The sequence below is a fragment of the Drosophila subobscura genome, chromosome E, assembly GCF_008121235.1.
Source record: "Drosophila subobscura isolate 14011-0131.10 chromosome E, UCBerk_Dsub_1.0, whole genome shotgun sequence".
NCBI lineage: Eukaryota > Metazoa > Arthropoda > Insecta > Diptera > Drosophilidae > Drosophila > Drosophila subobscura.
This window is the reverse complement of record NC_048531.1, coordinates 6,390,863-6,408,136: the sequence shown is the minus strand read 5'-3', so window position 1 is coordinate 6,408,136 and position 17,274 is coordinate 6,390,863. Positions and strand designations below refer to the sequence as shown.

Sequence of the window (17,274 nt, the reverse complement as noted above, 5' to 3'; positions counted from 1 at the left end):
AGGCAGACAGACAAACGAACGAACAGAAAAACAGACAGACTGGCCAGGCAGGCAGACAGACAGACAGACAGAAAGATAGACACAAGAATGACATTACAAAGGCGAATTCGATAATCTTGGGTAAATATTGATTTGGATGGGAAAATAATTGAGCAGGTAAACAGGAGCGCAGGACAGGCAATTGGGGGAGGGTGGAACCGCAACCACAGCGCCACAGCGCCACAGCGCCCAACCACCCGTCACATCAAACATTCCTCTGCATACATTGAATTGACCCAAATTCTTACAACTTTCTTGGCTTCTCCCCTACTTCCTCTTCGTCTCCCCCCTCTACCCATAAAGGCTTACGCATACGAATTGCCGATTTATTCCTTAAGTTACTGTCGTGTGTTCTCTACATTATACGTGTGATATTGGATAGGAATCCAACATTTATAACTTGGTGAGTGTTGAGCATTGAATGGGCCCCAAATACATTGACTGATTGATGGCATTCCCCTGCCCCCACCACAGCTATGGCTGCGAGGTGGGCAATAAGACAGAGTTCATCATCTCGGCCAAACTGACGGAGGAGGAGTTCCAGGAGAGTCCGATTATCAACTGGGATGCGATACTCTGGGTGAATCGGCCGACAGTGCTGTGGGTGCTGCAGCTGCTCCTAGCCATGGTGTCGCTGACGCAATCCCTGGTTCTCACATATCTAGGCTATAAGGTGAGAGCGGAGTAGTGTGATGCCAAAAGTATAATCTTATAATGGGTCTATTTATTGCAGGGCAACATTTGGCAGCAGATACTCTCATTTCACTTTATACTAGAATTAGTAACGACAATACCATTTGCACTAACGGTAAGTCCGATCTATCAGAGAGAGAGAAGGAGATTTATTGTTAATTTCCCATTCAGATCGTTCATCCTCCACTACGGAATCTCTTCATTCCCATCTTCCTCAACTGCTGGCTGGCCAAACGCTCGCTGGAGAATATGTTTGTAAGTAGAAATTCCCTTCAGTTTTCCCCACAACCAAACTCTCTTCCCTTTGCTCTACTTTAACCACAGAATGATCTTCATCGTGCCATGCAAAAGTCTCAGTCTGCGTTGTCCCAACAGCTGACCATTTTGTCGGCCACTCTGCTCTGTTTGGTATTTACCAGGTGAGAACGAATGCGGGAATGCAACGAATCCGCTTTGTGGCATGCCGCAATAATATTTTGTGGCCCTCTGTTTCAGCGTTTGCGGCATTCAGCACTTTCAGCGGGCAGGACATCGGCACTTGAACCTCTTTCAGAGCACGTACTATGTGGTTGTGACCTTCTCGACAGTGGGCTACGGCGACTTTGTTCCGGACATTTGGCCCTCTCAGCTGTACATGGTCATCATGATTTGTGTCGCACTCATTGTGCTGCCCACGCAGGTGAGTCAACAGAATATTATGTTCTGCGATTCGATTGAATGGGGCGGGATCCATTGCCAAGTAGTTGGAGCAAATATCTCTGAAAATGGTCGAGCAAACTGCACATCAAATATTTATGTCTCATAAGCCAGGACCCAAGCGTATCCTCATCCATCATCGTTCTTATTTATGCGTATGGGCAGAGCAGACTTTGGCCATCAATCGATATTAATAAGTATGGATGCTGTCAATGGAAATTGTTTACCATTTTGCCCCGTCTGACTGCCCGAGACCCTGCCAGACGGAGCCACTGATGGACGATGGACTGACTGCCATGTTCAACATTTTGCAAACAATTGTTTTATCAACAACAACAAGAAGCAGGGCGGAACAGGCGTAAAATTAGAGATGCCATAGAACAATAAAGGCAGCAATAAGAGCGGAGTCTAAGCTTCAAAAACCGAAGCACGCACACCCTTGGTTGGATGAGGGACAAAAGAAAGGGAGATATAAAAGCCGAAGTTCTCCATGTAAAACAAAGCGAGGGAAAAATGGGAAAGAATCTACAATGGTACAGATATGACAAGTCAAAGCAAGTTTCAGGCTAGTGATATCTGTCGGAAAGGAAAGGAAAGGAAAGTGTGTACAAAGGCTGACTCTAGCATATCGAGTGACCAGTGAGTGGACCCATTGGGCCGAGCAACAAACAACAGGAGCATCAATCAAATCCACGTTTTTTTTCCACGCCACTCGCGTACCGTTTCCGGGCATGACATACTTTCGGGGCAAGCGAAAGCAGCACTAAAAGTTGCCCCAGTGCATGTCAATTTATGACCTTTTTGCACCACCATAAAAATAGCAAAAGGTTGCAGACGTTTTAGACAAAATGTAGCAGCGGACAAAGTGCACAGAGAGCTGGGTTGGGCTGTGCTTTATGCTTGACAATTGACTTATCCGGAATAAATCTGATAACGTTCTCCTCTCACGTTGCAGTTCGAGCAGTTGGCCTTCACCTGGATGGAGCGCCAGAAGCTGGGCGGCAGCTACAGCTCTCATCGAGCGCAGAGCGAGAAGCATGTGGTGGTGTGCTCCACCACCCTGCACGCGGACACCATCATGGATTTCCTCAACGAGTTCTACGCCCATCCACTGCTGCAGGACTTCTATGTGGTGCTGCTCAGTCCCATGGAGCTGGACACGACAATGCGAATGATTCTACAGGTGCCAATTTGGGCCCAGCGTGTGATTTATATTCAGGTGGGACTTTGTTCTCCCTTCCCATTGTCATGAGTCCCATTAACCTGCGCCCTTTCGCGCTCTCTCTCTCTCTCCTTTTGGCAGGGCTCTTGTCTGAAGGATGGCGACCTGGCCCGCGCTCGCATGAACGAGGCGGAGGCGTGCTTCATACTCGCGGCCAGGAATTATGCGGATAAGACGGCCGCGGACGAGCACACCATCCTGCGCTCCTGGGCGGTCAAGGACTTTGCGCCGAATGTGCCGCAGTATGTGCAGATATTCAGGTGGGTTTTGCCGGAGAGGGTCACCCACACGTGGATAAAATAATTCAATTTCTACTATTTGCACACGCCAAACGAAACAAAACGCATCGGAAATCGGACATCGGACATCGGAAATCGGATCTGCAACCATTCGAATATCCCGCGGAAATGCAATTTCAACACCGCTCAGGCCGGAGCACAAGCTGCATGTGAAGTTCGCCGAGCATGTGGTCTGCGAGGATGAGTTCAAGTACGCGCTGCTGGCCAACAACTGCACCTGCCCGGGCGCCAGTACCCTGGTCACCCTGCTGCTGCACACCTCGCGCGGACAGTACGTATATCTGGCATCGCCCTTGTGGGCCGGCCAGGTCAACTGTTAACCAGTTAACACACATGCAAAAGTCGTTCATCTACCTGACGTGCGTCATCTGTTCGCTTGGATGCGTCAGGGCCCATAGGTTGGTCAGTCAGACGGTCGCTCCGGCCGCTTGATTGCCCATTCAAACATTTTGTTCGTTCGTTCGTTTTTCGTCTCATTTCTTGTTAGTGGGCGACTAATTCGGATCAGCCTGCGGCTGACGGAATGCTTACGCTGGATAAGGGAATTAGAACTCACTCGTCCATGCCTATCAACTGTTATAATTGAATGTCCAGCGATCTGCAGTGGCACAGAATAGGGGCAACCAACGAAACGCAGAGATTACACAGAACCTGCGTAGGCGAGAAGGCTAGGGGGAGTGTCCAGTGTCCTGTGTCTGCTAGCAGTCTTCCTCTGCAGTTGTGGTTAACATTCATTTGCTCGAATTAACTGCAATGCCATTCAAGTAGAGGGTCTGGGGGTACCAACATATTCTGTACTTGACATCGAAACGCAATTTAAAATGAGAATTTTAATTAAATGCCATTTGCGTCATGTAAACACGGAAAGGAACTTTCCAAAAAGGGGAAGCTCGAGCTGAAGTATGCGGTAGCCGTCAATTAAACGCTTTTAGTTTTCGTGTGCTGCCGTCGAGGCAAGCCATGCAAAGCCAAGTTAATCAGATGTCACATGCCGACGACATTCGGTGCTAATTGGAGGTTTGGGAGCAGGCCAATGACTCATGCATTTTCACATGAGCTGCTGCCACCTCAAAGGCAACCGCACTCAACATCTATCTGCATATTTCTCTTGTGTTTTTGGCAGGGAGGGGCAGCAATCGCCGGAGGAGTGGCACCGCCTCTATGGCAAGTGTTCGGGCAACGAGATCTATCACATTGTCCTCGGCGACAGTCGCTTCTTCGGGGAGTACGAGGGCAAGAGCTTCACCTACGCCAGCTTCCACTCGCATCGCAAGTAAGTAAATCTCCGAAGCGATTTAAATATATGAAATTTATGTACGCTCTCCCGCAGATACGGCGTGGCCTTGGTGGGTGTGCGGCCGGCTGAGCTGCCCGAGTTCTATGAGGATACAATACTCCTGAATCCGGGTCCCAGGCACATTATGAAAAAGGATGACACGTGCTATTATATGAGCATCACCAAGGAGGAGAATTCGGCGTTTGTCGTTAATCAAAATCAAACATCGGACCCCACGGCAGCCAGCAAGGATGGGGCTGGAGGTGGCACATCTACTGCCACTTCTCATCATACAGCAGCTGCAACTGGTGGGTAGAGCTTTGTGTATGTGTGTATAAGTGTGTGTATGTGTGTGTGGTGTGTCTGTGTGTGTGAGGAAGGGTTGGTATTATGATAACCCTAAAAACTACTTACGGCGAATGAGTGAATCGATGCATAAATAAATAAATATTTATGTACATTTAAGCTTTCACTTTTTTAGCCACTATTTCCTAGCTCTCTGTCTCTCTGTCTCTTTCTCTCTCTCTTTGCCGCTCTTTGTTTCTCTTCTTTCCTTTACTATAACTTTGATATTTGAGTTGAGGCTGAGTTCAAAGTTTTTCTTTCCCTTCTTTTCTGGCTACTGTTATCTACCCACAAGTTGTTTTCATGATTTCGTTTGATTTACTGTCTGAATGAAACAAAAACGCTTTCAGTGTCCAGTGTTTTGTGAGCGTGTCTGTCTGGCTCGAATTACTTCGGTTATTAATGATATTCGCCTTGCCCGAACTTTATTTTGTAAAACTTTCAACTTTAATCGATTTGTTTGGGTGCCGTTTAACCTAACCCTACGCCAAACTTACTCCTCAAATATATTTACACTTGAACAGGAGACTCATCCGCTTTGTTATGTTTTGTAGCCTGTCCCTGAAAAGCAAAAGGCAAATAATTATGATACATAGATACATCAACTATATAAATACTAGTGACTAACGATGCTGAAGAGAACGTTCACAGTTTGCCCGCAGGAATGTCTCTTAGAGAGGGAACTTAGTTCCTTAGAAATAGTTAAGAGTTGGTGCTAACATTTTAGTTAGTTTAAATCACTTGGGATGGGCAAACGTTAGGTTAGCTTATGTCTACAACATAATCCCTTGCCCCCCACACACACACACACACACACACACACACACAAAACACACACAAAGCATTATTGATTAATGTAGAGTGAAAGATCTCTGAGAGCGTAGAGCTTACACCACCCACCTACACCTATACCTAGACCTAACCCATAACCCATACCTATACCTATACTCGTGCGCAATAATCGTGTAATGTTATGTGTGAATGTAGCCGATAAAACAATAACCAGAACTACTACATCATCGATTACAACAACAACAGCAACAACAACAACAACAACAACAGTACAAGCAACTCCAACTACAACTACAACAATAAGCACAACTTTCACATCATCAACATTATTATCAGCATCTACAACAACAGCAACAATAAATGCTGGAACTGCCGCCCCGTCCGCAGCAGCCGCAGCCGCAGCAGCAGCAGGGACAGGGGCAGGGTCGGGCGCCACCACCATTGCACCAGTGCCGTCTGTTTGTGTTCGTGTGCCCCACCATAGTCCCAGTTATGAGAGTGGCGGAGCGTACGGCACGAACCACTTGCAACCGTATCCGCATCCGCATCCGTATCCGCAAACGTATCCGCATCCGCAAATGCAAACTCCAGACAGTGGAGAGTTTGCATCACTATTTGTGCGTGAGTTCGACACCAGAAACCCCAACCCCCCAACCTCCACCCCCACCACCAGCAACAGAAAAATGAAGCAACACAAAAATACTTCTTTGGTCTTTGTCTCTTAACTCGTTTCTGATCTCACTCCTTTTCAATCACTCAATCACTCACTAAATCACTCTTTTAAGCCTCATCCAGCCAACTGTCTCTGTTCCGTTCCCCTCTAACTGTATTTTTCTCTTCCCTGGTTTGGGCTTGGAAGCTTAAGCCGCCTCCCCATCCATTAGCCATAATAACACTTTGCAACAAAATTTGAGAACAAGATTCTAGCCTTGAGGATTTGATTCATAGTTTTCAACTTTTGTTGGTTATAAAATTTAGCAGCAAATGTAAAAATCTTTGCATATTTATGAAAGTGGAACGTAGTTTGCACTCATGAGAAGGAAATTTAATTTAAAGTCCATTAGTCTGATGTCTTGGATACCTTTTTGGTTAAGGCGGAACATGCTGCACCTTCTGAAATGTTATTTCAGAAGGTTGTCATCTATAGCAAGCATTAAATTAATTATTTTCGTATACTCACGAGTAGAATTAACATTAAAACATTCTATAAATATAAAGTGCACCCCTTAAGGGGTAAGTTGATTTCACTAGAATTCCAAACATTTATTTCGGCAGAAAAGTATCAAATTTGTTGCAAAGTGTGAGACATCCATGTCAAAATACATTTCCGCTGCAATCCAGCCCACTCAAACACTTACAGAAAAACACACACACACACACACACAACACACACTTTCTTGTTCTCACTCTCTCTCCCCCTGTATTCCATCTACTTGCTTTCTTTCACCTGAACTTCCTACGCCGCACCCAGCCACGCCTTGACACATCTTCTTGCTAGCCAGAAACTATTTTTGATGTTTGCTTCATTTTTTGGTTTTGGCTGTTGTTTTTGCCTGTTTTGCTTAGCTTTCTCGTACAACTTTCTCCTCCTTCTTCGTCGCTTGTGTTTTGCATTTCTTTTCGTTTGTGTTTTTTTATGGCATTTGCATTGTTGTTCTTCGTGTATGTGTGGCGTGTATGTGCATGAGTATTCGGTGTCTTGAAATTCTTGTTAATGATACTCGCAACTCCCTCCTGCGACTCCTGTAAAATTACGTCATGCATAAATAGTTTAGCTCTAATGAAGCAACTGTAAACCATCACAACCAACTCCATTCACACCCACACCCATACCTCCCCCGACCATAGCTCGGTAGCCTGTAATTAAGTATTCCAAAACTATGGCCAAAAACGAAAAGAGCGAGTCAACATTTTCGGCAGAGTTTGCACGTTAACTAAACACTTTGGCGAAAGTTTCCCGGCCAGTGGCAGTCAGTCTCTGCCTCTGACTCTGTCGGGGACTTTTAATGAGTTGTTTGTGCCTCAGGTTTGTCTTGTAGAAAACCCCCAAAAACCCAGCCACACCCCATTACCCTCACCAGCCCGCCGCCTTTATTTTCTGTCACATTTTCTGTCTTCGCTCAGCTGAAATTAGTGGACATTTATTTTGTATAGCAAGCGCCCAAGTAGATGATTCGATTTCAATCGATATCCGAACAGAGAGTTTATCGAAAAGGTAAACCCAACTAACGACATTTGTTCCCTCATCCACCCGCCCGCGTCCTCTACAGCCTGCGATAATCCGACGGCTGTGATAATATCGGACTCCAGGCAGAACCTCAAGGACACAACGGTGACCCAGACGGCGGCCACGACAACCACAATAACCACAACGACGCTGCCCCCACCGCCCATGACGCTGGGCGGATCTTCGGGCATGCCCGGTGGCTCTGGTGGCGGTGGCCACGGAGTGGGCAGCGGCCACAGTCTGGGCACCTCGCTGAGCGTCACACCAGCCACACTCTCCACGGGCAATCATCTGGATGTGCCCTTTGGCAACAATCCCAATCTGCTCAGTCCGGATGTGCTCAACCAGCGTAGGGGTAAGGCATGAGGGTGGATAACCGTGTACACCATAATCTGATATATTTGATATCTGAGCAGGAAGCAGACGTCCCTCGATCCTGCCCGTGCCCGATATGTTCACCTCCTCATCGTTCAGCATTGCCGGCAACGATGATGGCGAGGAGGGAGACGAGAGCGACGATGAGATTGACGATGAGATGCCTTGGCGCTCGCCCTCCGAGAAGATAGCGTGAGTATTCAATCCACATTCAGGATAAATCTTACCTCCTTTCCTCCCAACAACTTTCCAACTATCCGAGGCACCGAATTATCCCTCTCTCCCTGTGTAGTGTCTCTCTCTCTCTCTCTCTCTACATAGATTGTATACCTCGTATATGTATCACTAACTGTACTTTTTAGCCAACTAACTAACCCCCTTGAACATGAATCCCCCCACCGTGTACATAGCTAGTACCCCGTGCTAGTAAGAATGATTTTTGCAATCCAAAATGATCGAAGAGAGAACGAGCAAAAGATCTGTCACTGTACATAGAGTGAGCTTCCAGAAGCGTTCATTTTGGAGTGTGAATTTTCAATGAATGTAAATTTTATATGTTGTACTTGAGCACTAGATTCCCCATCCCCAAACCCCTCCTCCAACCCCAAACACATGTACACCGAACTAAAAGAAAAACCAAACCAAAATTCGCCTCAGCTGCTTGGGCGGGCACTTTCCCCAATCGCGCACCTATTCGCTCATCATGAGCTCCTCGGAGGATTCGTATCAGCGAAGTTGCAGCTTTTGCAGCCGCAATGCCACTGCCACTGCCACCGCTGCTGCTGCTCCTGCTGCTGCTCCTGCTGCTGCTGCTCCTGCTGCTGCTGCTCCTGCTGCTGTCAGACCGCCTGGGTCTGGTCGGGGATTACCTCTTGAAGATTTCACCACTACGGAGCAACGCAGGCGTGCCATGAAGAAAAGCTACAGCTGCGACAGCGAGTGTCGTAGTGGTGTGGGGCCTGGACCGGGCCTGGGACTGGGACTGGGTGGAGGCACTCTGGCCATATTGGCGGCTCGAAGAAGGCAGCTGCAACAGTGCTGCACCTGCAGTTGCTCCACCACCACCACGACTACGACAACATCAGCAGCAGCAGCAGCGGCGGCGGCAGCGGCAGCAGCAGCAGCAGCAGCAGCATTCACGTCGAGCAGTTCCGTTGAGACGCGTCGCCTGTCGCGTCCGGTGTGGGCCTCCGACTACTCCGGGTAAGTCTGGGGGCAGAGAAGCCATTCTACGGACGCCATTTGTTGAAGAGTTCTTGTCGTTGTTGTTCGTTACTGTTGCCGTTGCCGTTGCAGTTGCCGTTAACCGTTGCCGTTGCAGTTTGTGTTGCTTGTGGAGTGTTTTGTTTGCCTGCCGCAGGACATCTTTTAATGACGCCTCCTCCGTTTACCTTGGGAAAGCCGTGTGCCCATACCCACCCATATGCGAGATTCGTTTGCGTGTTGATGTTGCTGTTCTGCTGCTGCAGTTCTGCTTTGCCTTGAGTTTGCTTGCTTTTTGGCTTCTGGGCGGGAGTCAACCTTAGAGCCACTCTCGGAATGGCGGGACATGGACATGCCAGGGGGAGGGGAATACACCTAAAGTTCAACCATTTGCTAATTCGTTTGTTCGTTTTGTAGTGAATGCTTTTATCTTGTTTTGTAGCTTGAATCCGATTCACCTCTCCCCACACACACACTTCCCGGCCTGCGCTCTCTTAGTCAATGTCCTGCTCGCCACTGCTCGTATCCGTGTCCCGGCACTCTGCTTATCCACATCCCAAACACAACTCATTACCTGCTCTCCAGTCCGCCACCTCACGCGAGGAGCACACTCCCATGTAACACGGCTTCTCGCTGCATTTTCAGCATTGTCAAGGGATTCCCGCCCGTGTCGCCCTTCATCGGTGTCAGCCCCACGCTCTGCTTTCTGCTCAAAGAGAAGAAACCACTCTGCTGTCTGCAGCTGGCTCAGGTGAGACTCGAGACTCGTGACTCCATTTCAATCAAAGTCAAGCGGAAATCCTTCACAGGTGTGCGAGCACTGCAGCTACAGGAATGCCAAGGAGTACCAGTGGCAGAACAAGACGATCATTCTGGCCGCCGACTATGCCTCCAATGGGATATACAACTTCATCATTCCGCTGAGAGCTCACTTCCGCTCAAAGACTTCACTCAATCCCATCATCCTGCTGCTGGAGCGACGTCCGGATGTGGCCTTCCTGGACGCCCTCTCCTACTTTCCCCTGGTGGGTATACACAAACGAAACGCTTCTTCGCTGAGCTGATTTGTATTTATTTTGGGGGATACTTAGGTGTACTGGATGCTGGGATCGATCGACTGCCTCGACGATCTGCTGCGAGCGGGCATCACGCTGGCCGAGAGCGTGGTTGTGGTCAACAAGGAGCTCTCAAACTCGGCCGAGGAGGACTCCCTCTCCGACTGCAACACCATTGTGGCTGTGCAGAATATGTTCAAGTGAGTGCCACGCACTAATTGTGGGCATACCGAGTCAATGTGTCCCTTCATTCCCTTGCAGATTCTTTCCCAGCATCAAGAGCATCACCGAGTTGTCGCAGAGCTCGAATATGCGGTTCATGCAGTTCCGGGCCCACGACAAGTACGCCCTGCATCTCAGCAAAATGGAAAAGGTCGGTAACGAGTTGGCCTCGCCTGCCGCCGGCAGATGTCAGTTGGTTAATTTGCCGCTCACTTCTTTGCAGCGCGAGAAGGAGCGCGGATCGCACATCTCGTACATGTTCCGGCTGCCGTTTGCGGCGGGTGCCGTCTTCAGTGCCTCCATGCTGGACACGCTGCTGTACCAGGCATTCGTGAAGGACTATGTGATTACGTTTGTGCGCCTTCTGCTGGGCATAGACCAGGCGCCGGGCAGCGGTTTCCTCACCTCGGTGAGTACCAACTGATGGCAGTCTCTAATGGATGTGGAGATAATGGAGTGGAGTGGATTCCCAACAGATGCGCATCACCAAGGAGGACATGTGGATACGCACGTACGGACGGCTGTATCAGAAGCTCTGCTCGACCACCTGCGAGATACCGATTGGCATCTACCGCACCCAGGATACCTCGAATGCGGACACGTCACATGTGAGTAACTCGCCGGTCGATAGATGGGGACCCTTCTCGGCCTTCGGCAGGCATTGTGTGCGCTTGCGTCCATCGGTGAGTCCAAAGCAAAAGGCAAACAAACAGCAACAACCCAAGATTCGGCCTGCAGGCCATTCCAATCTCCTCCTTCTCCTTCGCTATTCTTCGGGGTTCTTCGGGGACAGCCCCCCTTGTCACCTTTCTAACCCAACTAACACGCTCACTCACACAGCCACTCTCTCTCTCACACACATAGCCTGTCCACTCTCTCTCTCTCTCTTGCTCTTTCTCTAACTCTCTATCTCTATCTCTTTCCAACTCTAACTCTTATTCTGTCTCTTGCTCACGTATTCGCATCTCGAGTTGCGCTTAGGTACACACACACACACACCAAAACAAATCGAGATTCAAATTTAAAAACAAAATCGAGCAATTGTAACCCTAATTTGCGTATTTCCCCAATTGATTTCTAATTTTATTTCTTTTTTGTTTCATTACTTTTTTACTCCTTTAAGTTTGTATTTATTTTATGCTCTTGAGTTCTCAATCACACGCTTAAGCTTTGATATTTCCAATACTAACTGCATTTGGGTCTGAAGTCTGCTGTCTGCTGTCTGTTCATCCCAAGAAGTTTTTTTGCATTTCCCTCCAGTAACGCTAAGTGCATAGTCCTCCCATCAGAACTTGTAAAATCTTTCACGCTTTCTATCTCTCTCTCTCCAAGCATATAGCATATAATCTTTGACTCTTCCTTAAGCAAATGAGAGTTCTGGTAAAGACATAGACTCACCCAATAGGCAAGTAACTTATATGCTTGATTCCACTACCAGAGAGTTGACCCACTTAAAGTAAATTTCACCATAAAACCAAAATAACATTTTAATTACATTTACATTTACATATACATTTACAACTGTATAAATGAAGCATCTAGCGTGCTGATTCTGGCTTCAGTTTCGAGATTATGCCGCCCTTTCCCTTTCCCATTTATTATTTATTTTTACTGCCAGATCCGTCCATTTCCCGTTTCCTTTTTGGCTTAATTTGATGCAGCAAAATCAATTTTCATTCGGCTGAAACACACACTGAACGGGGGAGCCCAATTATCATATGCAAGAGTTGTGTGAGCATTTCTGATCAGGTCAATGAAATTACCAACAGTTTACAAAAAACCGAAAAAAATTGTACCGAAAAAAGAAAATAATTGCGTTTGCATTGGACCTGACGCACACGCACGCAGTGAGTCCCCCGTACCCCCCGAAAAAAAATACAAGGAATTTGCAAAAAATAAAAAAAATACCAGCTACACTTCATACAATCTCATACCCGTATGCTTGACCCCTCCCCCATTAGCCACCACCCGGCCACTAATTGTGTGTGTGTGTCTGTGTTTCTGTGTGTGTGCGTAGTACTAGCCGTAGTTGTGCCCCTACGGTACCGTGATGTAGTAGCCTAGCCATAGTTTCACTTTCTCTCTTTGTTTCTCTATGGGGTCCTGCGTGACCTGTTGGCTGCTGCATGTTTGGTTATTCCGACTTTAATTTGTTTTTTGTTGCTGTTTCTGGTACTGCTTCCGTTTCCGTTTGTTTGGGCTGTTTCATGTTGTTTGCATGCCGCTTTTAATTAGCTGATTGCATTTTCTTGTTCTGTTCTGTTATGTTCTGTTCTGTTCTGTTCTGTCAGGCCTTGGCCTGGTCAACCCACTGTCCTTTCCTCAAACTCCTTTTTCAGGCATGAAAAGTTCAACAGTGTTCAGGGAGCTCATTAAAAATGCCTGCAAGACGAGTTGGCAGAGTAGAAGAAAGGCAAGGCATCTGTGGGATAATTGGCAAAAAAAGCAACGAGCAATAATTAAAATTTCATCAGATTAGAAAATTAAATTTCCCACAGTGGAAATGTACGAAATATTCCTAGCAAAGCATCCCCGCCTTTAAGCTCGCTCCCGCACTTTTCTGCCACGTGTTTTTCTGTATTTTTTTCGGCTTCTTTGGATCAATAAATCGCGTCAATTAATTTCTTTAAATTTGGTTTTCATCGTTTAAAAGTGCTTACATCCCCCCACCGACTTCCAGGCATGTTTCTACTCGTACAACCTAAATGTTAACTTTTTTGCTGTGGCCAACACCAACCCAAACACACAAAGCTAAACCACCGCCATTACACTCTCTCACTAACACACGAACACTCCTCACACGTACAGAGAGCAGTGAGAGCGTTTTGCCATTTCAATTAAAAACCAATTAAATATGTAAATCATTTTGTGTTTAACCGAACCTCATCGAAAAATTTGCATACACCAACCAAAACAAATCCATGCCCCAGTACGACGAGGAAACTGGCACACCCGACTCCACCAAGGACTCTACGGAAATGCTGCGCGGGGTCACCTACCGACCGCCACCCTCGGCCACAGGTGGGGCCGGGGCCAGCTTTCGGTCCCCGTCGCAGCCGACGCCGCAGCAGCAGCGCCAGAGGTCGACCAACTGTCTGGGCGGCTGCTCGGAGCGTAAGGGATCATCTGTAAGTAGCATTCGATTCGAGAGCACTTTCCATTTCACCTCTCCCCCAACTCAATTGAACTCAACTCGACTCTGACCCAGCTCAATGCTTGGTTTCTGTGTGGGTTAATGGTTGTGGCTTAGTGGGTTAGTGATTAATGGTTTCCCCTTTACACTGTTTAAGGGTTAAGGTAGGTCGTCTTGATTCGCCCTCTGGCTTTTGCAGCATGAAGTTTTTACTATCACCAGCATGTCTCACAACAACAACAACTAAAACAACTACCAATGATGGATCCACGATTATCATCTCAGCATAACAAACACACACACAGGATCAACCAGAACTTTATTATAGGAGCAAACATTCGCTTGGAGTAAAACTATTGAGTAAAACGTTTTGGCTTCCTCTTTTAGTACTCCATTAATCTGGCGGACGAGGCCAAGGACAATCATGCACAGCAGATCGAGCGAGCGGAGATTGCCAATCTGGTGAGGAGTCGCATGGAGTCCCTGAACCTGCCCACAATCGACTACGATGATGTGAGCGAGAAGCGGAACCACTTGTCGTATGTGATAATCAATCCGAGCTGTGATCTCAAGCTGGAGGAGGGCGATCTCATGTGAGTATCAGCGACTGTACAGCAGAGCCACCACTCATCCCTTTTCTTTTTACTTCTCTCTACAGCTACTTGGTGCGGCCGTCGCCGTTCTCGGCACAAAAGACCTTCGAACGGCACAATTCGCGTCGCAAGTCGAACATCTCGTTCTGCTCGAATATCAATCTGGGGGCCACGTGTGGTCCCCAAATGCAAAACATGTCCAACACCGCCGTCGGAGCTGGATCGCGTCGCGGCTCCGGCATCGCCGGTTTGAACCCCATGCAAATGCAGAGCGTTCAGACTTTGGCCGGGTATGGATCATCCTCGCAGCGCTGTACCCCACCGATGCAGCAAATTAAATCGAATTCTCTTTCTCTACCCGACAGTCCGACGGTGGTTGGCAATCAGCGTGGACGGAGTAACTCATTGCGGGTTGGCTATTATTCCTTTATCCAACACACACGCAAACCCACACACCACCGCCCCTTCCCACTCTATCTCTGTGTTTGTTGATTTTATTCACTTTCTTCACGTTGGTTTGTTCAATTTCCGTTGAGATACACCACAAAAGGAACCAATTGGTTCGTAGCTCACTCTGCGGTCTCCAAGGTCTAAGCGTATTATAGCTGTGAATCATCTCTAAAGATCGCTTTATATTGCTTACACACTTTGACCTTTGCCTGTGTGGACCGCAGTGTAGACGCTGTCCTGGCGGAGTGTGAATTGGGGCTCCAGTTCGCAGTCCGGCAGGACCCACACCTCGTTATCTTAGTTAAGTTCTTAACAAATTGGCTACAACAAACTAGTAACTACACCAATGCTTGCACTCACACACAAAGCATCAAAATTCTCGTATGAAAGTTAAGCCGCAAAGCACTCGTCCGATCAGCAAGGCAGCCGCCACATCACTTGCAGCAGCAGCAGCAGCAGAAGCAGCAGCAGCAGCCACACCCATCCAGCAGCCACGCAGAGCACTGCGCTGCCTTGACGCTGAATCTAAGACCAAAATCAAAGAGTCAAATGTAGAACGAGCAGCAGCAGTGCTGACTCTTGTGTATCCTCATTTCCTCCATGTGTTTGCGTGACTTTGAGTAACTTTAAGTGCAATTTGAACTGAAAGTATAGCCAATTTGTGTATGTGTATTGTGTTGTATTTGAATATTGTTGGTATCTCAAGCACCTGCGCTGGGTTTACTCCACACACTAATCCGGACCACTGTTGCGTGGATATTTCCCTGCTCCTTTGTATTTGCAGATCGACAACGATATACTGCTGCGGCGTTCCTCCTCGCTGAGGCAGGGACTGCCCAGTGTTGGCGTCAGTCATGGCCGTCGAAAGTCTTCGCTGGAGGAGATCGGCATCAGTCACTTCACGACCCTGATGCAGGCCACGAACCACAGCAATCCCATCAAGATCTCGCTCAATGGCAGCATTGGCATGGAGGTGAGTTACAGTCGCGCAAAAATATCCCTCCGATGACTAACGCCCGCGGCAGAATCAGATTTCACTTCAGGTTACACCGCCAGAGGAACCCACGCCCATGCTGGGCGTGCCCTGCATGATGGGTGGCGGCGGAGGCGGCGGCGGCATAAACCCATCCGGAACAGGATCCTCAACTAGTGGCATGCTGGGTGCGGGCTCCTCGCTGGCCATCAACACGGCCGATCTGGGACCAGGTCCCAGCACCTCATCAGGCGCTGGTAGCTCGCTGCAGCCACAGGACTCGCTTGGCCCGCAGTCGTCGCAGGTGTCGTCGCCGCAGCATCTGCAGGGAACGATCGTATGATACAACCTGATGTGGGGGCGCCGTCTCCGCTCCTCCATGTCAAAGAACAAATGGATATAGAACACGGCCCCCACACACAGACACAACCGTAGAGATAAGTTCTGAGAGCAAAAGTATTAGGAGACCAAAAACCAAAAACCAACAACCAACAACCAACAACCAAACCCGCCCAACGTCTGTGGTGTGCGTCCCAGTCCCAGTCCCAGTCCCAGTACAAGTTCCTCCCTCGAAGGTTAAGCTATGGATATACATATGTATGATAGATTACGTAGAAGGAAGTCTCTGAGGAACATGCAGCATAAGCATAGGAATAATTATTACGAGTATTTATGCTTTAAAAACAAACAAAGTTGAGGCAAAAATTGTGTTTTGGGAACAAGATATGTAGTTAAACTATTGGATAGCATACGAATGATGATGATTTAGCTAACTGTACTGTACATACTAAACTAAACTATACTATGCATAATGTATCAGACCCGACCCTAATTCGTTTCCAGCATATCCGAGGAGCAGAGCAAACTCCATGAAATTCCAAGTGTATATACCCTAGGTATAGACTAAACAATTCGGCACCAATTTGGTGCGGCTTAACTTCCTCCTCACACTATGTATTTACTATACATATACCACATATATGTAGATACTTATATGAAGGTGCTATCAATGTCATGTACTATACACACACGAACACCACACTCACACATATAATTATTGTAGCCAAGTTTTGTAAAACTCTTTGAATTGTTTTACACAAATGGAAGAAGAAAGTATATATATAAAAAACAGAAATGGAAAAGGTTTTCATAACATAGTTTGAAACGGGCTTTGGTATACTCAAATGCTTTACAAAAAAAAAACCAACCAATTTGTATATATATACATAGAAACACTAGGGATATTAAGAACCAACCAAACAGCATTCAAGAGCAAAACTAAAACCACTATTAGAGCATTGGCAGAACGCAAATCAACAGAAGCTAGTACTTAGAGCTTAGAGTTATCTAGAATTAAGAGTAGTTACCGATAACCTATGTAACTCCGACCCATTGAGAGTGTCGGCAACTGTACCAAATTCAATGAGCTATACACAAACACAAACACTACTATAGATGTAGAGTCTAGACTTAGGAAACGCAACTGCAACTCTATTGAATTTTTGAAGACACATCCCAAGTAGCGTCTCTGTAGTGGGAAGTAGCTAGAGAAAATCCAGGTGTACCTACACATACCATCACGCACCCACACACACTTGAAAATGTTAGTTAAAGCACAACAAAAAGCAGTTTTATAAGGAAATTTTACTCAACTGAAATGAGGAAGTTGAAATGCATTCCA

General features: G+C 47.2%; 1 protein-coding gene across 17 annotated transcripts in view; it reads left to right on the top strand.

Moving 5' to 3' along the window:
- Positions 1-17,181, top strand: part of LOC117892342 (potassium channel subfamily T member 2) — an 89,907-nt gene extending 72,726 nt beyond the window's left edge. For 5 of the 17 annotated variants that reach the window (XM_034798541.1, XM_034798528.1, XM_034798524.1 and 2 more), the window contains 26 exons: positions 343-442; positions 514-712; positions 773-847; positions 904-987; positions 1,057-1,151; positions 1,228-1,411; positions 2,384-2,647; positions 2,732-2,910; positions 3,080-3,220; positions 4,073-4,222; positions 4,280-4,533; positions 5,609-5,983; positions 7,633-7,944; positions 8,006-8,156; positions 8,622-9,167; positions 9,813-9,918; positions 9,977-10,192; positions 10,259-10,422; positions 10,484-10,595; positions 10,668-10,853; positions 10,921-11,127; positions 13,375-13,572; positions 13,965-14,170; positions 14,236-14,581; positions 15,405-15,593; positions 15,646-17,181. In XM_034798541.1, the coding sequence (XP_034654432.1) occupies positions 665-712; positions 773-847; positions 904-987; positions 1,057-1,151; positions 1,228-1,411; positions 2,384-2,647; positions 2,732-2,910; positions 3,080-3,220; positions 4,073-4,222; positions 4,280-4,533; positions 5,609-5,983; positions 7,633-7,944; positions 8,006-8,156; positions 8,622-9,167; positions 9,813-9,918; positions 9,977-10,192; positions 10,259-10,422; positions 10,484-10,595; positions 10,668-10,853; positions 10,921-11,127; positions 13,375-13,572; positions 13,965-14,170; positions 14,236-14,581; positions 15,405-15,593; positions 15,646-15,936 (5,079 nt within the window). In that variant the 5' untranslated portion in view covers positions 343-442; positions 514-664 and the 3' untranslated portion in view covers positions 15,937-17,181. The remainder of the gene's footprint in view (positions 1-342; positions 443-513; positions 713-772; positions 848-903; positions 988-1,056; positions 1,152-1,227; positions 1,412-2,383; positions 2,648-2,731; positions 2,911-3,079; positions 3,221-4,072; positions 4,223-4,279; positions 4,534-5,608; positions 5,984-7,632; positions 7,945-8,005; positions 8,157-8,621; positions 9,168-9,812; positions 9,919-9,976; positions 10,193-10,258; positions 10,423-10,483; positions 10,596-10,667; positions 10,854-10,920; positions 11,128-13,374; positions 13,573-13,964; positions 14,171-14,235; positions 14,582-15,404; positions 15,594-15,645) is intronic. The other 12 variants (XM_034798538.1, XM_034798535.1, XM_034798534.1 and 9 more) reach the window with 10 other exon arrangements.
- Positions 17,182-17,274: the final 93 nt, after the last annotated feature.